The sequence below is a fragment of the Moschus berezovskii genome, chromosome 12, assembly GCF_049115385.1.
Source record: "Moschus berezovskii isolate FMDL1 chromosome 12, NW_MosBer_1.0, whole genome shotgun sequence".
Lineage (NCBI taxonomy): Eukaryota > Metazoa > Chordata > Mammalia > Artiodactyla > Moschidae > Moschus > Moschus berezovskii.
Window position 1 is genome coordinate 2577511 of NC_142471.1, and position 21033 is coordinate 2598543.

Genomic DNA, 21033 nt, shown 5'->3' on the forward strand with positions numbered 1-21033 from the left:
GGCCCCACGGTCCCTTCTGCGGAGCAACTGGGTTCTGTGGGCCCCAGGGCAGGACTCTGAAGAAGGATCTCCTTGCCCTTTGTTAGAAACCAAGTGCTCCCCCAGAGTCCAGAGGCCCCTGAGATGGCACTAGCCCCAGGGGAGGCAAAGGGGGGCCGCTAGGAAACCACTTAGGGCTGTTCTCTGTCTCCCAGAAACAGAAGCCTGCTTCTGCTTCCAGGTTGGAGCATATCTTTGAAAAGTGGGGGAGACAGCAGGGAGGAGGCCATGATGCCGTCCAGGTGAGAAGAGGTAAAAGCTGGAGCCCAGGGCATGCGGCCAGGAGATGATAAGGAGGAGAAATACTTGCAGAAGTAGAACCGCCAGGATCAGAGTAGAGTCTGGGTTAGGATTCGGTGCTTCCACTGCCAAGGGCCCAGGCTTGATTCCTGGTCCGTGGACTAAGATCCCGCATGCCACACGGTGTAGTCGAAAGAGAAAGAGAAGAGGACTTCCCTGGTTGTACAGTGGATAAGTCTCTGCCTGCCAATCTGGGGGACACGGGTTCTATCCCTGCTCCGGGAAGATCCCACATGCTGCGGGCCACGACTACTGGAGCCACTGCACCTGGAGTCTGTGTCCCTCAACAAGAGAAGAAACCTGAGCCCTGCAACGAAGGATGTCCCCCACTCAGAGCGACGAGAGAAAGCCCGCGCAAAGCAATGAAGACCGAGCACAGCCACAAATAAATACACTTAAAATATATATTTACGTAAAGAAAATGAATGGAGAGGATGAGAGGGAAGGGGAAATCAAAGACGACTTAGAGGTGCAGGGCCCTCGAAGACAGCGGTGTCGCTGACAGAAATACCAGAGTCAAGCAGGGAACGTCCGAGAATAGAGAGGACTTTGTGATGAGTCAGGATGCAAGTAGGATGGGCTGGGAGTGCCTGCTTAGAAGCTCCTCTATTTTGACGAGCATGGGCCATCCTGGGTGGGATTTGTGCATGAGGAGGAAAAGAAAAGAGAGAAAAATAGCTATAGTGTAATTAATTAGAGGCCTCTCTTACAGATCCAAACAGATACGATTCAGGGGGTCTGAAACGCAAGCCTAGATGGTGGTTTTTTTTTTTTTTTCTTTCAACACATTTTGGATCTTCCTTTTTTTTTTCACCCTCGCCATGCTCTTTGTTCTCCTACCAGGGGTTGAACCTGGCCCTCAGCAATGAAAGCACAGAGTCCTAGCCACTGGACCACCAGGAAACTCCCTGGAAAGTGTTTTTGATCCAGATGATCCATCTTCAAACGTACCTGCTTCTCAGGGCCGCTCACCCACTTGCAAACCAGCCAGCTTCTGTGCACAGTCCCAGGAGCAGCCTGGGCCAGAGAACGGGACGAAACCTTGGGAGCCCTTGCAGGAGTGTTTGGTTTCTACCAGGCTATCCTCGGTTTATCTATTTATCAACTCCAAGGCAGGTCCCTGACACTGTTTATTAATAACTGTACCTAACACAAGCTCCTCGGGGGCAGCCAGGGAAGCCAGTCCCAGAGCACAGGCTGGCATCATGTTCTGGATGTGTGCCAGGCCGTCTGAGACAGTCCCGGGGGATGAGCGGCTCTTCCTTCCCCTGCTCCTTAAAGGGGGAATGAACCTCACTGGACGTCCCTCGCCCAGTCATTGCGGGGGCGGGGCTGCCAGGCTCAACTTCAGGAGAAGACAGGAAAGATGGGGACTTCTTCCATCAGAAGTGGGTGGAGCTCCACCATCACCCTGGAAACTAAGGCCCAGGTGGGACAGGAAACCTAGCTCCAGGAGGTTCAGCGTGTTGGATTCAAGGTGGGACCAGAATCCTGTTTTCCCGGGGCCTCCTGAGGCCAGGAATCTTTCCACTGTGCTCCCTGCAGCTGTAATCACTGTTGTTCCCACCGAGGATGGGGACGACAGTGTTTGACCTGCTCGTTCTTGCACAGTATGGCTCTTGGGCTGTCCTGGTGGCTCAGCGGTAAAGAATCCGCCTGCAATGCAGGAGATGCCAGTAGACACAGGTTCGATCCCTGGGTCGGAAAGATCTCCTGGAAAAGGGAATGGCTACCCACTCCAGTATTTTGCCTGAAAAATTTCAGGGACAGAGGAGCCTGGCGGGTTACAGTCCATGGGGTTGCAAGAGAGTTCGAAACGACTTAGCGACTCAACAGCAACACTGGGTCTTACAGCAGGCAGGGAGCCAGAAGGCACACAGACCCACCCATCTTGGCCTAGACGCTGGGTTTACCCATCAGGTCTTGTTAAAGGGGCTCTTCTGTGACAACCCAAGTGATACAGGCGTTCCCCTGCACGTGCGCCAGCGGGCAGCCCGGGCATCCTCCTCACCTGCTCTGTCACTGGACACTTGGTGAAGACACCGCGCCAGCGACACGAGCCTCAGCCACGGTGCCCGCAGCGCCCATGGAAACATCAGGCTGCCCGCCCCTGCCCGGGGGACGCTCAGAGTCGGACAGACGGACGGGCAGGCGGACGGGGCAGCGGATGCGCGTGGCCCGAGCGGGCGGAAGGCAGGGAGCGCGGGCGCCCACCGGGCGGATGCAGTGCCGCGCCGACGGCCCGGGGGTGGCCCAGGCCGACGCTCGCCGGGAAAGCGGCGCAGGCTCGGCGGCCTCCCGGGCGGAGACAGCCACCTCCCGCTGGCAGCGCAAGGGGGGCGGGTCGCCGTCGGGGCCGCCGCAGGCCCCGCCCGCCCCGGTCCGCGCCCTCGGCCGCGCGCCTTGTTGGTTTCGGGTTGTCAGGCAGCGGCCGCGCGGGCCTCGGCGGCGGTGGGCGTGCGGCTCGGCCATGCCCGCCATCTCGGCCTGAGCCCTTCCGCCCGCCGCAGGCATGAAGGACAGCGGGGACTCCAAGGACCAGCAACTCTTGGTGAGACCCGGTCAACTGCCTCCTCCTCCTCCTCGACCCCATCTCCGGCCCCCAGAACCCAGAACCAGCCGGCGGCCCCCAGACGGTTTTGGGTGTTTCCACTAAGAGGACACTTAAGACCAGGCTCGGCGACGGTCCAGAGCAACTTTCCCAAGTCGTGGATATCAAGAAGGAAGGCATCCTGGCCACCCTGCTAAGACCTGAGAAATTGGCCAGGCTTCAGTCCCAACCCCCTTTACACCTTCCCACCAGGGGACACCCTCCGCGGCCAGATTGCTTTCTGATCCCGAAGAGACAGGGGCAGGGGGCGCCTGACCCATCTTCTGGAAAAGGAAAGTGGAGGTTCCCTGGTGAATGAGGGTACCCGGGACTGGTGGGGTCAGGAGGTTAGAGTGTTTGGGGGACCATAGGTGGGCAAGAGTCCCCACGTGCCAGAGGAGCGGGCACAGGATTGAGGGTGGCTGGTTATTGAGTTGCTGTCCGTGTCAGGACTCTAAATATTTCAGAGAAGTGCTGGAAGCCACAGAGATGGCCCGCAAGGGCCCTGGGGCCTGGGGCAGAGGAGGAGGTGTAAATGGGGGTCCAAGAAGCAGCTAGAGACAAAGACAGATTTCTGATTATCAACAGGGCCAGGTCAGATTGATGGGGGTGGGGGAGACTCAGTGATCCCAAGGCCGATGCACCCTCCCAGCCCCTAACTTCTGAGATCTGGGGAAGCTCCTCCACCACCAGCGTGTGGGTGATGATGTAACCGGAGGATAAGGCAACCCCAGAGACTCCTGCCTCTCTAGGTAGGGCAAGCTCTCTGCTCCGAAGACGTACCTCTGCCTCAGGCCCCCCCCAGCATGCCCAGGGCTCTGGAACATCCTGTCTGGCAGTTTAGAATTGTCTCTTTGCACATGGCTTGCCTTGGCATGTGTGGACAGAGGGACCAACCCTCCCATCCGTGGAATTTGACTGAGGAGGCAGGGGGTCACTCTGACAGTGAGGTGCCTCTGAGAGTGAAGACTTCTTACCGGGCCTGAGGATGGCTAGTTATACCCATCCGCCCAGCAGGTGTTTCCCCTTGATCAGAAGAAGAAATCGCTTCCCCTTCTTTTGGGGAGACCCACGTCCAGGATGGGGACCTACCATCTCTCTCTTGCTGGAGGACCAAGAGAGGAGGGAGCCCCTGATGGGGCTGTCCTGGGGTACGGATGCAGTCAGCACGAGGAGGGGAGGTTCCCTGGGCCTCCGTCCCACCACCCGGCTGCCATGTGCAGCGCTTCACTCACAGACGCACAGACAGGCTGCCCCGGTGCCAAAGGCTCCACGTTCAAAGCCCAGGGGAGTTGCAGGTGCTTAATTCAGGCGTGTGACTGATGCAGCCGGGAGGAGCAGACAGCTATGTCCTCTGGAGCCCTCCTCTGGGGCACAGGCTCCTGGGAAATTCATAGACACAGACACAACCCGCACGCTGTGGACCCAGTGCCCTCGCCCTGGATGGTTGCCTTGAACCATCGAGTTTCCCTTAAGATGAGCCGGGCTTGGCTGGTTGATCAGAGTGGAACCCCCGGGGCTTGTCTGAGGGAAGGATCCTGGGGTTCTCTCATCCTTCTCTCGGGGGCCTGGCACAGCCTCTGCATCTAATCCTGGGGGTCTGACCTTCCCTCCCAGGTGGCTCTCCGGGTCCGGCCCATCAGCGTGGCGGAGCTGGAAGAAGGAGCCACCCTCATCGCCCAAAAGTGAACGAGCAGGTACTTGGGGGCTGTGGCCGGGAGCTGCAGAGCAGGGCAGGGGTCTGCTCTCACCTCGTGGGGGCATGTACCTACTCACCTGCTGGAGGCAGGAATGACCCCTCCTCTACCCTCTGAACTCTTGGTTGTACTATTGATTGCATCATCAAGGAAACCACCGTCCTCCTTCCAGGAAGCCTCCCTAGATTGATCCAAAGAGAGCTAAAAGCGTCCCTGGTCCAGGCAGAAGTGAGCTGAGCCCTTTCATCCAGCCCTGAAAAAATTCACACACCTTCCATGTACTCGTGACTTAACTTCCCCGCCTTAATGGATCTGCTCCCCATAGAGCATGTGTTCCTAGGGTTGATAAATATTTATCAAGTACCCACAACACACTGGGGGTAGTGCTAGGAGCCAGGAAACCACGGTGAGCAGAGAAGACCCTGCCTTCCTTCCATGGCTTTCTTGTAATGAAAGGTTTGGGTGTGTAGCCAGCAAGGGCTGCAAAGAAATGCATGCTGCTGTGGGAGTAAGAGGGAACTTGACCTTGTCCCAGAGTCAGGGAGGACTTCCCTGAGAAAGGATGCTTGAAACATGTGGGATGAAGAGGAGCTCTTTAGGAGTGTGCTGAAGGGGGAATCTCAACCAGAGGGACTTGCGTGTGCAAAGGCCCTGGGGTGAGAGGGGTGGTGATGCCCATGGGTAACTTAGAGAAGGCCCGCGTGGCTCAGGCTGGAGCGAGAAGGGGAGAGAGGAGGAAGAGGAAGCTGGAGGTGCGGGCAGGGGCCACACTGTCCCCCACGGCCGGGGTGTTTTTTGTTTGTTTGCTTGCTTGCTTTTAAAGGAAGGTTTTATTTTTGACATTTCAATCTCTTAAATTGTTTTTTTTTTTTTTTTTGGCTGCATCGGGTCTTAGTTTTGGTCTGTGGGATCGTCATCGTAGAGTGCTGGCTTCTCTCTAGCTGTGGCCCCAGGGCTCAGCAGTTGCAGCTCAGTTGTTGCAGCTCAGTTGTTCTGAAGCCCGTGGGACCTTAGTTCCCCAGCCAGGGATCAAACCTGTGTCCCCTGCATTGCAAGGTGTATTTTTAGCCACTGGACCAGCAAGGAAGTCCCAGCCAGGATGTTTTTTGGGGTAGGCAGTTGAGGATCCAAGCGTGGGCTGGGGGTGGGCACCGTGGTGGGGGCAGCAAGGGCAGTCTTGGTGCCTGGGTAGAAGCACCATGCTGCTCTAGCCTATGGGAACCCTGAAAGCAGCCACTTGCCTCCGCTCCTTGGCTGCTGCTGCCGGCTTCTCCTGAGCTCCAGGGCTCCTCAAGGCGGCAGCGTGTGCTGGGGGAGCGGTCAGAGGAGTCGGGGTGTGCCAGCGTGGTGCAGAGAGAGATGCAAAGTGAGCACTTGCCACCCTTGATCCTGGAAGACTGGACTCAGGAAGCCTGACGGCCGTGATGAGAAGACCACAGGCAGGCAACACAGCATGAGCTTCCAGCCTGCTTCTGGGGTTCCCTGAGGCAGGTGCCTGCCCCAGGCTCTTCCTTCAGCCCTGACGAGCTGTGGGCATGGCGGAACTGGGTGGCACTGGCCTCCTGATTTCTCTTCCTCTGTTCCCCCTTGGAAAAGGGTAGCCTTCCTCAAAGACCTCAGGGAAAGCAGCGGGAGGGGAGGTTCCCCTTTAGGGGAAGACCCACCTAAAGGTTCAGCGAGAGCAGGATGTACACACACAACAGTGGTTCAGGGTAGGTTCTGCCTTTTACCAGCTGTGTGGCCTTGGCCAGGTTGCTTCCAGAAGCCTCAATTGCCTCCTCTGTAACTGGGGACAGTAACCATAATGCCTTCCCTAAAGAGTCTTTAGGGAACTAATGTGTGCACAGTGCTTCCCCAGATCCTGGTACGCAGTAGGCATTTAATAGCTGTGAATTATCATCTACTGGGCTTTCCTGAGGACTCAGACGGTAAAGAATCTGCCTGCAGTGCAGGAGAGACCTGAGTTCGATCCCTGAGTTGGGAAGATCCCCTGGAGAAGGGAATGGCTACCCGCTCCAGTATTCTTGCTGGAGCATTCCACTGAGGGAGGAGCCTGGCGGGCTACTTAGTCCATGGGATTGCAAAAAGTTGGACACGACTGAGCAAGAAACACACACATCGTCTACTATAAATTCCCTGCCTACTAAGGAGTTCCATTCTGAGAGCACGTTTGGAAGTCTACTTTGTGTGTAAGTCCGGCAGCCTTAGCCTAGGTACCCAATTAACACCACTGGCTGTGTAGTACTGTACTGTAATAGGTTTATGCTGCTTTTTAACCAAATAACATATTTAAAAACAAACACAAAAAATAAAGAAAGCCTTTTTCATCTTACAGTACAGTACCTTGAAAAGGACAGCAGTGCATACAGGGGCTGGTGAGGAGTGAACAAGCAAGAAGAGTTACTGGCTGGAGGGGGTGAGGAGGGAGACGGAGGAGCTGAAGGATCGTCAGCAAAAGGAGACGGAGGGCAGGCTGCAGTGTCACACACGCCTGACGCTGCTGGCACAGGCCCCAGGTCCTTGCTGGAACCAGGTGCACCTCGGCCACTTTGAATGTTTGCACCGTGAAGGTTCAGTGTAGGGGGCTTACTGGATTAGTGAGAGAAAGTGCCCAGGGTTGCTGGACTGCCTGATGAGAGGGGCCATCCGTGAAGGGCCAGGGAACTCCAGAGGAGAACACTCCTTCCCCGCAGAGCCACTCCCTGTTTGTCCTGCTTGTCCCCAGGGCTGTCAGGGACAAAGATGCTGTCTCTCTGAGCTGCTCCTGGCTCCCAGCCGGACTGAGGGCTGAGAGATATTAACCTATGCTGATGGAAATGCTCTGGTCCAGGGCACAGCCCATTGTGTGCCCACACATGGCAAACACTGGCTTCTTTCTGTCCCTGACAGTGGAGAAGGAGGCTGGGCTGCGCCTCTGAGAAGGTCCTGGACTGGGCAGTGCCGATGGGCCTGCTTTTTTGTTGGTTTAGACATACAGAGGGTGGTCTGAGCAGCGTGGACCCAGGGCTCTCAACACGGACTCCGGGCCCTGCAGGGGGAGAACGCTAGGCTTCTGCCCTCAGCATCGTCTCTCCCCACTGGGTTCAAAGATTCACTTGCCTGTGACTTCCCTGGCAGTCCGGTGGTTAAGACTCCGCACTTCCCCTGGTAGGAGTTTGATCTCTGGTCAGGTAACTAAGATAAAACAAGGATTCACTTGCCTGGCCTGCAGTTTGGGAGAAGCCACAGTGCATGGCAGGCTGGGCACCTCTCAAAAACCAACCACCACTCAAATGCTCCATTCCTCTGACCAGTAAGACCCTGGCCGGCAGGAGGTAAAGACACACGAGTCCAAGAAGCAAAATGGGGTATTTCTCTGGTGGTCCGGTGGTTAAGACTTTACCTTCCAATGCAAGGGACATGAGTTCAATTCCTGGTTGGGGAGGTAAGACCCCACATGCCTTGAGGCCAAAAAATAAGAAAAGGGCAACCTCCCACTCTGGCCAGGCCCTGCACCCTGGCCTCTTTTGCTCTCTGGTGACCCCCAGAGTTCGTCTATGGCCCTGGCCCCCCAGGCCTGCATCATTGACCCTGAGAGGGCTCAGGGCTGCAGTCTTGACCAGCCTCACTGATGGGCCAGCTGTTCAGCTCCTCCTTCCTGAGGTCTGGAGCCCAGTGACTGGCAGGGTGAGTGTGGGAGCAACCCCAGCATAACACGGCCATGGAGCCGCTCTCCAGCAAAGGTGCCGCTGGCCCAGGCAGCCTGCACAATGCCCTGCCTCTGCTAAAGAGACTTCTGAAAAAAGCAGACCTGCCTTTGACCCAGAGACTTCCACTGGCCCTTCCTCACAATCCAGCCCCACAGAGGGGCTCCCAGCCCAGTCTGTCCTGGGCTGGGCTTCTGGGCTCTTTCTTCCCTCTGTGATGGAGGAGTTACTTGCCCCTCTGCTAGGGCCAGGGGGTGGGGAGCAACCCAGAGGTCACACTACTGAAGCCGGCCCTTGGTGGTCAGCAGGGAGGCCGTGCTGTCAAAGCCCACCAGTCAGTGGTCCTAGTGGGGAGAGGTAGACCGAGGCGTCCGTCACCTGCTGGCGTGAGGGGTCCCAGGACAGCCTTGCCTGGAGCAGGGCTTTGTTCTCCTGGGGCTGAGGGAGTCCGTGTTCCCCCGGCTTTGCAGAGGTGGACACGGACAGGGCAGGGTGTCCTCTGCGGACCAGAGAGCGGTGCCTGCATTCTGAGGGAGCTGGAGCAAGGTTTGGATTTGTGAAGAGGAGACTCGGGTGCCTGTGGTCTTACCTGCCCCACCCAGCGACCACGGGGGGTTGATTTGGGTTGACGGTTGATTCAGGACCATCATCATAGTGCTGCCAACACAGTGCCTTCTGAGATGTCTCCAGGGCTTCCCAGGTGGCGCTAGTGTTAAAGAACTGGCCTGCCAATGCAGGAGACTTGGGAGATGCGGGTTCGAGCCCTGGGTCGGGAAGATCCTCTGGAAGAGGGCTTGGCAACCCACTCCAGTATTCTTGCCTGGAGCATCCCATGGACGGAGGGGCCTGGCGGGCTACAGTCCATAGGTTCGCAGAGTCCAACACAGCCAAAGCGGTTTAGTATGCATACATAGACGCCTCCATGGGTTCCTGGATGCCCAGTGCTTACCAAGTGCCTGGTGCATTGGGTTTAAGAGATGTTCATTTGTGTCAAGGGCTGACAGTCAGGATGGTTTCAAGCCCCAGAGATAAGTGAGACCCTGGCCCACCTCCTGTTCACCCGCTTCTGGCTTCAGGGCTTTCTGTCTGGTGGTCCCCAGTTGATCACTGCCACATATATATGTTTGGGGAAGAGTTCAGTAGGAGCTCAGTCTCCTAGCATCGGGGGTAGGGACTAGACTCTGATGCCAGACCCTTCAGGGAGTGCCCCTGATGACTGTAAAATGGAGGAGGGCAGCCTGAGAGGCCGGTGGGGCCCAGGAGTCCCAAGGCTGGAAACAGAAGCTCCCAGAACAAAGCGCTTCCTTCCCACCCCGCCAGAGCCCACAGCCCGCTGCCCCTTCCCCCAGCCTCCCAGACTGTGTTTATCTGCAGGATTTAAGTCACCTGTCCATATGCATAATCCCATAATTAGCCTCAAAGCCCAGCTGTCAACCTCCCTGTGCCCCTGGGGGTCCTGTCTCAGGAGTCAGGCAAGGAGCTTCCTGGTCTCTATTTTCTCCTCAGAAGGCAGGATGTTGTTAATCGCTCTGCCAGGCCCTGGAGCTGTTGAGAGGATTAGAGCAATCCTGTGAGGGTGAGGCTATTGTGAAAGATAAATAAAGGATAAGGTGACAGAATCTGTGAGTGTTGTTGGGGAGCCAGGGCATCTTCAGTCCGCTCACTGCCTCGGGGCCGGGGCTTCCCTGCCCGCCCACCGCCTGGATGCTTCCCGGCTCTGTGGTCCTGGAGGGCTGAGCCTGGTGGAGGGTGACTTGGGAGAGGAATCTGGGAGCCTTTCCCTCCACCCTTAGCCACACCGCCACGCATCTCCCCAGCCCCCTCCCGGCCCCAGGCAACCACTTTCCATCTCTATAGATTTGCCTGCTCTGGACAGTTCGAGGAAACGGGACCCTGCAATCTGTGGTTCCTCATGTCTGACTTGTTTCACTGAGCATTATGTTTCAGGGTTCATCCACGTTGTCGCCTGGGTCAGAGTGTCATTCCTTTTCGAGGCTGGATAGTATTTCATGCTACTCTGCATTTAATCGACCTCTCCTCAGTTGATGGACATTTGGGTTGTTTCCTACCTGTGGACTGTTATGAATAATGCTGCCAGGAGGCAAGAATGTTTACACTCAGCGCCTGGATGGGTACACGGCATGATGTGTGTTGCACTGTTGTGCTCAGCCATCTCTGACTCTGGGACCCCATGGACTGTAGCCTGCCAGACTCCTCTGTCTGTGGGATTCTTCAGGCAAGGATACTGGAGTGGGTTGCCATTTTCTCCTCCAGGGGATCTTCCAGACCCAGGGATCAAACTCGCGCCTCCCGCATTGGCAGATGGATTCTTTACCACTGAGCCACAAGGGCGATGGTTCAAAAGGCAGATCTGTGGGCCCCGTTCGCCAGAGATTCTCATTCAGTGCATCTGGGCAGTGCTGGGAATCTGCATTTCAGAGGCTCCCAGGAAGACGGTGATGAAGGGATCAGCAGACCCATGAGAAAGGCAGCCCTGGTCATGCCTCTGCTTACCTGGGTCCTGAGTCCTGTAGGAAAGAGGGCACCTGGCCAGGATATCAGCCACACCTGTTCAGAGCAGTTGGCTGGACCTCGGTGGCTTTCTGAGCTCAGCATTCTAATCTGTTTTCATCTAGCCTCAGGGCTGTCAGGGCCCTGTAACACCCTTCCTGGGATCAAAATCTCCTTTCTTGAGTACCCACAGGATGATACAACTAGAAATCTGACTAGCCACAAATTTTCCATCTTAAAGAAGAAGCAAACAAATCCAGAAACGGCTTGACAGAGGCGACATCCAGTTGCAATCCGGCTTTTGTTTTGCTGTGTCTTGCTTACAGCCCGAGAATGAAGGTGTAAGGTCGGACCCTGGTGGCCTTCTTGGCTTCCCCTTCCCGGTGGCTATCTTGGCTCCTTCTTCCCCTCTCCATCCCCCGCCTGAGGGAAAAAGTCCCGCCAAACCGCTGAGGAATTTCTGACGTAATAACCCTCTGCCGAGATCTGTCCCCCGCTTCCTGGCCTCCAGAGTGACCAACCCGGTCTAGCTGACCACTCACAATCCCGCATTCCCGAGCTTTACATTATCTTGGGCCTGTCCAGGTTGTATGATACCACTTCCTGCCCCAAAGGCATAAAAATCGCACCCTGCCTTTGTTGGGGCAGAACTCGTGGCCGTTCTTGCGGTCAGTGGGTTCTGCCCGGGAGCGCACTGCGAAATAAAGCCTGTTACTTTCCCTTGGTGTCTGGGTTATTTCCTTACAGCTTGAGACGCCCGTTTCTGCGACCTTACAGAAGGAGCTGTGGGCTCAGCAACCTGGACTAGAAAGGACGTCTCCTGAGCTGGGCACCCCCTCACACTGCTGTTCTCTGCTGGGGCTTCCCGAGCAGGCGAGGGGTGATGGGGTGATTTCTTCTCTCAAGGCTGTGGCCCTGTGGGTCCTGCCTGACTTCTGGCCGGGGTGAACATGAGGCTCAGAGAGGTGGTGCAGTCTTCTTGGGGTCAGCCAGCAGTCTGGAGCCTGTACCCAATTTGCACATCGCCCCCCCCCCCCCCGCTCAGAGCACTTCGCTGCCAGTTTGGCAGTTTGAGGGGGAACAGAGGTTTTCAAGCGGGGGGTGTGCAGCAGTGTCACTGTGGGAGGAGGCAGTGCCGTGGCCTCCGGTGCCGGAGGGCTGCTGCCAACCCTGCTGCAACGCCCGGGACAGTTCCCGCTCACAACAGTCCAGCCCAGAGCATCAGTAGTGCCAAGACTGGGAAACCCTGAGCCATCCAGAGGCCAGAAAGACACGGTTAGCGCTGCTCAGCTGATCAAAGCCCGGCAGCCTAGCGCTGCTCAGCAGGAAGAAGTCCCCACATTCTTTGTTCCTGGTATTTCTCACTGAGGAGATGGTGGGGATGAGGAGCCTGGTCCCTTCTGTGGCCCATCTACGGATGACACCCACCTCCCCCGAGTCTGAGCGCCCCCCGCCAACCGCTCCCCAGTGGATCTTGGGTTTCCCGGCCCAAATTGTGGGGCCGGGACTGTGCAAAGGTCACAACTGGTCTTGAGTCAAGAACAGGTCTGGATGTGGGGCGGTGAGGGCAGGGAGAGGGCAAGCCGGGGCCTCTGCAGAGTCAGGGGGCCTGGATCAGTGGAGACAGGGTCCTGCCGTGTGCTGCAACCTGGCCCAGCACCAGCCACGCCTCCCACCCCACCCCCTGCCAGTGTGTGTGTGTGGGGGGCCTGTGCATCTTGTGTGGTCAACGTCACCCTTGAAACCTCCCAGAGGCAGGTGTCCAGCATGATAACAGGCTGAACATGGACACTTAAGACTCTGGGATTTTGTGAAAGGAAACTCCCAGGCTGAGCCCACCACATCCAGGCTGAGGGAGGGCCCTGCCTCGGGGCAGGAGGGATGGAGGGTGATGCATCAATTTCCAAGGCTGCTGGACCAAAATACCACAGTTGTTCAGTCACTCAGTCATGTCCGACTCTTTGAGACCCCATGGACTACAGCATACCAGGCCTCCCTGTTCTTCACCATCTCCCGGAGTTCCCTCAAATCATGTCCATTGAGTCAGTGATGCCATCCAACCATCTCATCTGTCATCCCCTTCTCCTGCCCTCAATCTTTCCCAGCATCAGCGTCTTTTCTAAGAAGTCAGGTGGGCAAACTATTGGAGTTTCAGCTTCAGCATCAGTCCTGCCAATGAATGTTCAGGACTGATTTCCTTTCGGACGGACTGGTTGGATCTCTTTCCCTCCACATGTGTCTGTGTCCTAATAGCCCCCTTTTATAAGGATGCCACCACCTTATGAAAGGACCACATCCTAACTTAACTGATTACATCTGCACCAACTCTATTTCCAAATAAGGTCATACTCGGAGGGGCTGGGGAGTTGGACTTCAACATTTAAATCTGGGTTGGGGGGTGGGGCACAGCTCACCCAAACATGAGCATCCCCCCAGCCAAGCCGCTGTTGGTCCAGAGGCGGGGGCAGGAGGCTTGATTAGAAGCCTGGGTTCTGGAACCCAGTAGCTTTGTATCCACCGAGCTCTGTACTTGGCAGTGCAGCCTGGGGTACCAATCTGACTCCTCATTACAATCTTGCAATAATGAGGGCCTGCTCTAAGTTGTCGGAGAAAATGAGAAAGTGTGCAAAGCATTTATCACTGCACATGGCCCCAGTGCAGCTTTATTTAGAAAGCTTTCCTTGGGGACTTCCCTGGTCGTCTAGTGATTAGGACTGTTGTGTTTCCGCTACAGAGGGACGTGGGTTCAATCCCTGGTCAGGAAAGTTCCAGATGCCGTGAGATGTAGCCAGAAAAAAAGAAAACATTCCCTGGGCCAATGTCGGTGTCAGTCTGGGTGACTTTTAGCGTGGACAGGAGCTTCTTGGTGGGGGGCAATACGTGCTCACAGAGGGGCCCCTACGTCTCCTTCTGTGGCCATCTTGGGTCTGTGCTCGCGGGATTCCTGGCAGTGAGAACAGGAGGGAAAGTTCCTGAGCTCTCGTTCCAACCCTGCCCTTCTCACGAGAACTGCTGGTGATTCTGAGCTGAGGCCACCTGCCCACGGCCTGCCTCTCACATCACGGTCTCGCTCGTGTGGTCCTGGTGTTTGCTTTCCCACCTCACGTTCCTCAGCCAATTCTTGCTCATCCTTGAGGACTTGGTGCTGGGACTTCCCTGGTGGTCCAGTGGTTAAGACTCTGCATTTCCAGTGCAGGGGACACAGGTTCAATTCCTGGTAGGGGAACTGAGATCCTGTTTGCTTCATGGCATGCCAGAAATTTTTAAAATATAAAGCAGATAAACGATAAGGACTTCCTGATGGCTCAGTCGGTAAAGAATCTGCCTGCAATGCTGGAGACCCTGGTTCGATCCCTGGGTCAGGAAGATCCCCTGGAGAAGGAAATGGCAACCCACTCCTGTATTCTTGCCCGGAGAATCCCATGGACAGAGGAGTCTGGTGGGCTCCAGTCCATGGGGTCACAAAGAGTCGGACACAACTTAGCAACTAAACCACCAAGCAACAAGGATTTACTGTATAGCACAGGGAACCATATTAAATATCTTATTTAAAAAAATAAATAAGTGCTGGTAACTCCTCTTCCAGGAAGCCTTCCTGTAGTGGAAAAGCTGGATCGTGTGCCCCTTCTCTACACTCTGCCTGCCTCCCGGAGCCCAGCGCTTGTTATTAAAATGGTCTGTTCCACACTGTACTCTGAATGTCAGGCAGGAAATCACATCTGTCTCTGACCCGGAGGGTATCACTTAATGCCTGGGTTACATGCAAGGTGCCCAGCAGTTGTGGCCACTCGGCCTGACCTCCCTGTGCTGCCTCCGTGTTGCCGTGAGCACCCCACCCTCACCCCAGCCCTCCACAGCTCAGCTCCAGTTCACCTGGCCGAGGGGCACAAGGGCTCCACTGTGTGCCTGAGTGGACAGGGAAGGCGGTAATGCTCTGAAGAGTAGGGTGCGGGCTGGGGTCCAGACAGATGGAGATCCAGACAAAGCCCTCTTTTAAGAGGGGTTCGTGGCAGCCGTGTTGATAATGTCCTGATTCAGGAGGCTGGATGTCAAAGTAATCAGCTGCCCACGGTGCCCATGAACTTGGCAGTGCCCAGAGGTCATCTGAAGGTGATCAGTGAGTGGGTGACGGGCATCCGTGCAGGCTGCTCACCCTCCCCTGCACTGAAAGCCCCCAGAGGGTGCCCCTTGGGCCGCTGGTGCTGCCGGTGTGCCCAGGAGCTCTGACACCAAGGGTGAGAGCCGTGCAGCTGGTCAGGTTCCCTTGCATCCCTCTTCTGGGACCCACGCCTGGGGACTTGTGGGCGGATATTTCTTCGTTTGGGTCTGACACTTGATCAGGGCTCCTGCTGCTGGTATTAGGGCCCGAGTCAGGAACTGGATCCTGGGAGAGACTTACACAGCCCTGGGCTGAAGCCCGGAGGAGGTGGCTGGAGACAGGTGTGCACGCCAGGTACACTGCAGGCCCCAGCGCCCTACACTCAGCTCGCTGTGGCCACCCAGCGTTTAGCAGCCTGTGAGGGGGGCCCGGGGCAATGGCCTCCTTTCCCTGCATAGAGCCCCAGTCCAGCCTGTCTGGGGCGTCCCCTCTCGTGGCTCCCCTGGAATCCCACCTGACTGGTTAAAACCTCAGCGTGAGGGTCCTGGGTTCGGGCCTCCTGGGAAGCTGTCTAACCTCTTCCTTCTTCCCTCCACTGAAGATCTCAGAGAAGGGCCCTGCTGGGACCTGGGGAAGCGGGGGTGGTGGTCGGGGTCTTAGACCAGTTTAGATGCAGTGAGCACTGGTGTGTACCTACTGGGAGGGGCCTGGTGGGAGCCTCAAAGCTTAGGTCCTCCCAGCACCAGGGGCTCTGCATCCTGGTGCCGGATGGGGGTGCAAAAGGGACCCCTATACATCTCCTGAGTCCACGGTATTGGACCGGGCTCCCAAATCAGCCTCCTCTGTCTGCCCCCCAGTGGCCACCCTCCCGCCTTGTCTCCTCTCAAGCTCTCTTTGGTCCGACACTGGCCCTGACTACCCTGCTGACCCCGGAAAGGAGCTCTGAGACCTGGGGGTGCTCCCAGGGCAGCCCATCCGCTCAGCGTCTTGTCCTATGGTGGGACTTACTTGGCCTTGGCCCTGGCGCTCCCAGACGCCGAGTCTCCTCTGGCCCCTCCCGCTCCTCCCCGCATCCTGAGTGGGGGGTGAGGCCAGTGGTCAGTGTGGGCATCGGGGCAGCCTGGGGCTCCCGGGTGACTGGCCGCCTCCCCTTGGGACCTTTGCAGATGGTGGTTCTCATGGACCCAATGGAGGATCCCGATGACATCCTGCGGGCGCACCGCTCCCAGGAGAAGTCCTATATGTTCAACGTGGCCTTTGACTTCACTGCCACCCAGGTGAGGGGGCGCCTGGGCCTGGGGACACACAGGATCCCCTCTCTGCCCTCTGACCGACTTGGGAGGGAGCCCTTAGGGGACCGCGGTCCCGAGCCCCAGGCGTCCCTCCATCACTCACTCTCTCCCTGCCATGTCCCCACATGCATACGCGTGTGTGAGCCTGCGTGGCGCATACAGAGCCTTCTGCGTGGACACACCGCGGTCAGCACACAGATGCCACCCTCCAAGGGGACCCACACAGCCCTCCCCACAGGTGGCCCCTAGGGGAGCTGCAGGAAGGTGCTTGAAGCCCACCTGGTGCTGGGAGGGGCACCTCGGGGAAGCTGACACCCTCCCAGTGACCCAGTCTCATCCATCTGCAGACGCTCCAAGGAGCAGGCGTGAGGCGTCCTCTGGGCTGGGGGCCGGGAGCCAGCTGCCAGTGGGGAGGGTCTCAGGTGTCCTGAGCACTCTTGCAGGCTGGCATTCCCCACCCCCCAACCCGTGGGGGGAAAGCGGAGACACCCATCCCTCCTTCCTACCCCCTCTTCTCAGGTCCCAAGGGCTCCAGGGAGGAAACTGCCTCTGTTGGGGGTCAGGGTGGTCCCCTGGGCCTGTGGGCTCTGCTCTGGCCGTGCCCCGGGTGCTCGGAGCCTCATTGAAGGCGTCATCTCAGGCTACAATGCCACTGTCTTTGCCTACGGCCCCACAGGTGAGCGCGAGTGCCCCCGAGAATCAAGCTCCTCACCCTCCGCCTCCGAGCTCATCTGGCCCAGGCCAGAGCAGGAACCAAGGATGTGGCCAATTGAAACTGCCCTCTCCCAGAGCCCTTTGGACCCAAAGCCCCACCCCCAGCCAAGGATGCCATCTTCTCCCCTCCCCCCACCTCCTGGCCTCCTGGGAGGCTCCAGCCTTGAGGACAGACCCAGGGTTGCCAGGGGTCCCTGCACTCCCAGTCTCCGTGCTGCTCACCCCCTCCCCCTGCTCTGCCCCAGGCTGCGGGAAAACCTCCACCATGCTGGGCACAGACCACGAGCCCGGCATCCACGTTCGGACCCTCAACGACCACTTCCGTGCCATCGAGGAGACCAGCGACGACATGGAAGATGAGGTGTCCGTATCCTACCTGGAGGTGAGCCCTCGGTCCTCGCTGTCCTGTGGGCTTGGGCCATGAGGTCCACAGGACCGGGCTGGTTTGCCTCCTGGGGGTCAGGTCAGGGGGCAGTCTCCTGGGGGTGCTCATCACCGCTGCTCTCCCATGTGCGTGTGGTCGGCCTCATTTTATAAAAACTCAGGTTCAGAGAGCTTAGGCAACTAGACAGTCACAGTCCCGAGGTCACACAGCAAGTGGGGGAACAGGAATTCAAACGCATGACCCTGGGGCTTTAGAGTCGAGCCCTGCCCACTTGGCTACTCCAAAGTGACCTGGTCACTGAGCACCTCAGACACCTGACAGTCCAGTGGTTCAGATTCTGCACTTTTGCTGCAGGGGGCGCGGGTTCAACCCCTGGTTGAGGAAGATCCCGCATGGCCCACAGCAAAAGATAAAGTAACTTTGTCCCCTTTGAGATTTGAATCCTGCCTCTTCGTAACTTTTATCAATGGTCTCTGGGGTGACAGCCCTCCAAGAGAGATGCAATGTATCAACTGCATCTAGAAGGAAAAAGGTAAATTCTTTGCTGCCTTCAACAGAGCTCAGAAATTTCTTAAGAAGACAATGTCGATATTTGATTTTAAGGCTTCTAATTCTAAAGGAGATCAATCCTGGATGTTCATTGGAGGGACTGATGCTAAAGCTGAAACTGCAATACTTTGGCCACCTCATGCGACGAGTTGACTCACTGGAAAAGACTCTGATGCTGGGAAAGGTTGGGGGCGGGAGGAGAAGGGGACAACGGAGAGTGAGATGGCTGGATGGCATCACCGACTCTGTGGACATGAGTTTGAGTGAACTCCGGGAGTTGGTGATGGACAGGGAGGCCTGGCGTGCTGTGATTCATGGGGTCGCGGAGAGTCGGACACGACTGAGCGACTGAACTGAACTGAACTGAATAACACCTTGTTTCATAGTTATAAATTTGGAAGATAAACATGATGGAAAGAACGCTAATTCAATGGACTTCAGGTTTTTTACCTCTGGGTGTGCAGGAGAAGACTCAACAAAAATCACCACTCTTCTTTGCTGAGCTTGAAATCTCTCATCCAGCTTCTGCATCCACTTTCCGGAGTTATCTGCACCACAACGTTGTCTGCCAGTCTCTCAAGCCCGCCCCCACTCCGGGGGGGTGTCCATCTTTGAAGCTTGCCCCAGAATCGCTCCCTAAAGAGTTACAGAGGTGCTGAGTCCATCTCTGAGCTTTTGGGTCCCGGTCTTGTTGTGATAAGATGGGAGGTCAGGACGAGCACAGGGCTGAGAGGGGACGCAGGCTCCAGGCTCTGCTGTGGCCAAGCCGGGGGACCACCAAGGGCCCACGGGGCTGAGTGGCAGAAGGTCTGGGCCCTGGAAGAGGTGGCTGCAAGGACGCCGCCCTCTGAGCCAGGCCCTCCGCATCTCTGGCCTGGGGGTTGCGGCGGGACAATGGGTAGAGGGGGGCTCCCACCTTTCAGGTCACCCCGTGACCCTCCTAGAAAGGGAATAAACGTGCAGGAAAGCAATGGACCAGTGGGAAAGGTTGAAGGAAAAAGGAGAAGAGGGTGGCAGAGGATGGGACGGTCAGATAGCATCACCGACTCAACGGACATGAACTTGAGCGAACTCCAGGAGATAGTGAGGGGCAGGGAGGCCTGGCGCGCCGCAGTCCGTGGGGTCGCAAAGAGTCGGACACGACTAAGCGACTGAACGACAACAACAAACCGATGAACACTGACCACACACCTCCCAGGGGCCCACCGATCCGTCTCGCCCCATCAACAAGCCTTCGCGGAAATTGCCGCTCTTCTGCCCATCATACACAGGAGGAAATGAGGCCTGGGCAACTTCAGGAACGTTCCTGGGGGCCCCTGCCGAGGAGGGGGCATGCTCGGTGGCCAGAGCACCTGGGTGACCTGCCACCCTCGCCCAGAGGCCACTTCTCCCCGCTCCTTCTCCTTGGGCGCTGGCTTTCCTCTCTGCCTCACACTCCACACTGTACAGCGGGGTGGCCGAGCAGGCAGGGCTCAGTTCCCCGGCTCCCACCTGCCTCCTCATCACGTTCTTTCTAAAAAATACTCATTTGACTGTGCGGGGTCTCAGTCGCGGTTCGCGCAATCTTTAGCTGGGGCTTGGGACTCCAAGTTGCGGTGTGTGGGTTCTAGCTCCCTGACCAGGGATCGAACCCAGGTCCCCTGCACTGGAAGCTCAGAGTCTCAGCCACTGGACCACCGGGGAAGCCCCGCGGCACGTCCTTGGGGGGCAGTGCTCCTTCCTGGAGACCCTTTCTGGGGGGACAGGGGAGAGAGGGGGTGAGGCCACAGTGTTGGCACTCTGCCCCACAGCTCTCAAAAAAAAAACAAGAGCAGCCCCAGAAAAACAGGCTGGGCGGGCAGAACAGTGGCTGCACAAAAGCTCCCCACAACAGCCTCGGAGGGCCTGGCTCATTCTGCCCCACTTCCTATTAAAATGCAGCAGGAGCTGCAGCCCCATCAAAGGCCCATTCACTGCCTCACCCTTGCCCTCTCTCACACAAGGGCCTGATTATTCGAATTAGGGAGATGGCCTTTCTCTGCAGCTCCCTGGCCACCCGGGGGGGCCCTCGGCTGGGAGCTGCAACACAGAAGCCTGGTGAGAGGGAGGAGACCCCGCTGGGAAGAAGCCGGCTCCCGAAGGGGCGCCCGCGGTGGCCAGCTGGAGATGCCCGGGGAGGGCCGGCCGTGTGCAAGCTTCCCTGAGCTCACTCTTGTCCCCGGACAAGCGGGGCTGTCTGCCAGGCAGCTGTGCGTGTGGCCTCGGCCAGCAGCCACCCTCCCTGGACCCTGTTCAGCCCGCCTAGCTCCAGATGACGTCAGGATGCGTCTGACCGTGACCTGGGCCCTCCCGGTGGTTCAGACGGTAAAGAATCCGCCTGCCATTCGGGAGACCTGGACTCAATCCCTGGATTGGGAAAAGACCCTGGAGAAGGGAATGGCTACCCACTCCAATATCCTGGCCTGGAGAATCCCATGGACGGAGGAACCTGGCGGGCTACAGTCATCCGCAGGGTTGCAAAGAGCCGGACATGACTGAGCGACTTACACTTGGGCCCTCCTACTCTGCTCTTCCCTGTACCTGGAGGGGCCCCAGCCCTGGGGACGTAGGCTCCTGCCTGCCCAGGGCTCACTCACTGTGTGGTGTGGGGAGGGGGGACAAAGCAGCAGAGGCCCACCTCCTCCCTCTTCCGGACAAGCTCTGCCCAGAGCTACTCAGACAAGCAGCACCAGGGTCCATGCATTCTGGGGGCATCGTGGAGGCCAGGGTCACCAGCCGGCCCCATCACTGGGCCAGGCACGCGTTTGGGTAGAGGGCTTCCCATATGAGCACCCCCTGCTTTTTTTCTCCCAGATCGAAAGGGCAGAATGGACGCAGGTCACAGGTTTGCTCTGTGGCCCTTAAGTCAGATAAGGGGTTCTCTGAAATCCCCGTAAATCTGCCCCTCTGTCACAAACACACACACATACAGACACGCAGCCCATACCACCACTGTGTCGATCCACATGGGGCTGTGATGATCTGCCTATGAGCTGAAACTTAAGAGGAAACGTCCCGTTCTTCTGATTCTTCCATCTCCAGGCACCCACACCCCCGAGAGCCACGTAGCCGAACGTCGGATGAATGAATGAACGCTGTGCACACAGCTCCTCTGGAGCGTTTGGTCCACCAGAGATCAAGCGTACCTGCCTA

The 21033-nt window shown here is 57.4% G+C and overlaps 1 protein-coding gene across 1 annotated transcript; it reads left to right on the forward strand.

Annotated features, from left to right (window-relative positions):
• The first annotated feature begins 2425 nt into the window (after positions 1 to 2425).
• On the forward strand, positions 2426 to 21032 carry LOC129555209 (uncharacterized). The gene is made up of 6 exons (XM_055424340.2): positions 2426 to 2719; positions 2764 to 2890; positions 4547 to 4626; positions 16089 to 16199; positions 17174 to 17310; positions 20923 to 21032. Exons 1-6 carry the CDS (start codon positions 2426 to 2428, stop codon positions 20966 to 20968), a joined length of 795 nt encoding a protein of 264 aa, XP_055280315.1. The 3' UTR covers positions 20969 to 21032.
• The last annotated feature ends 1 nt before the right edge of the window (position 21033 follows it).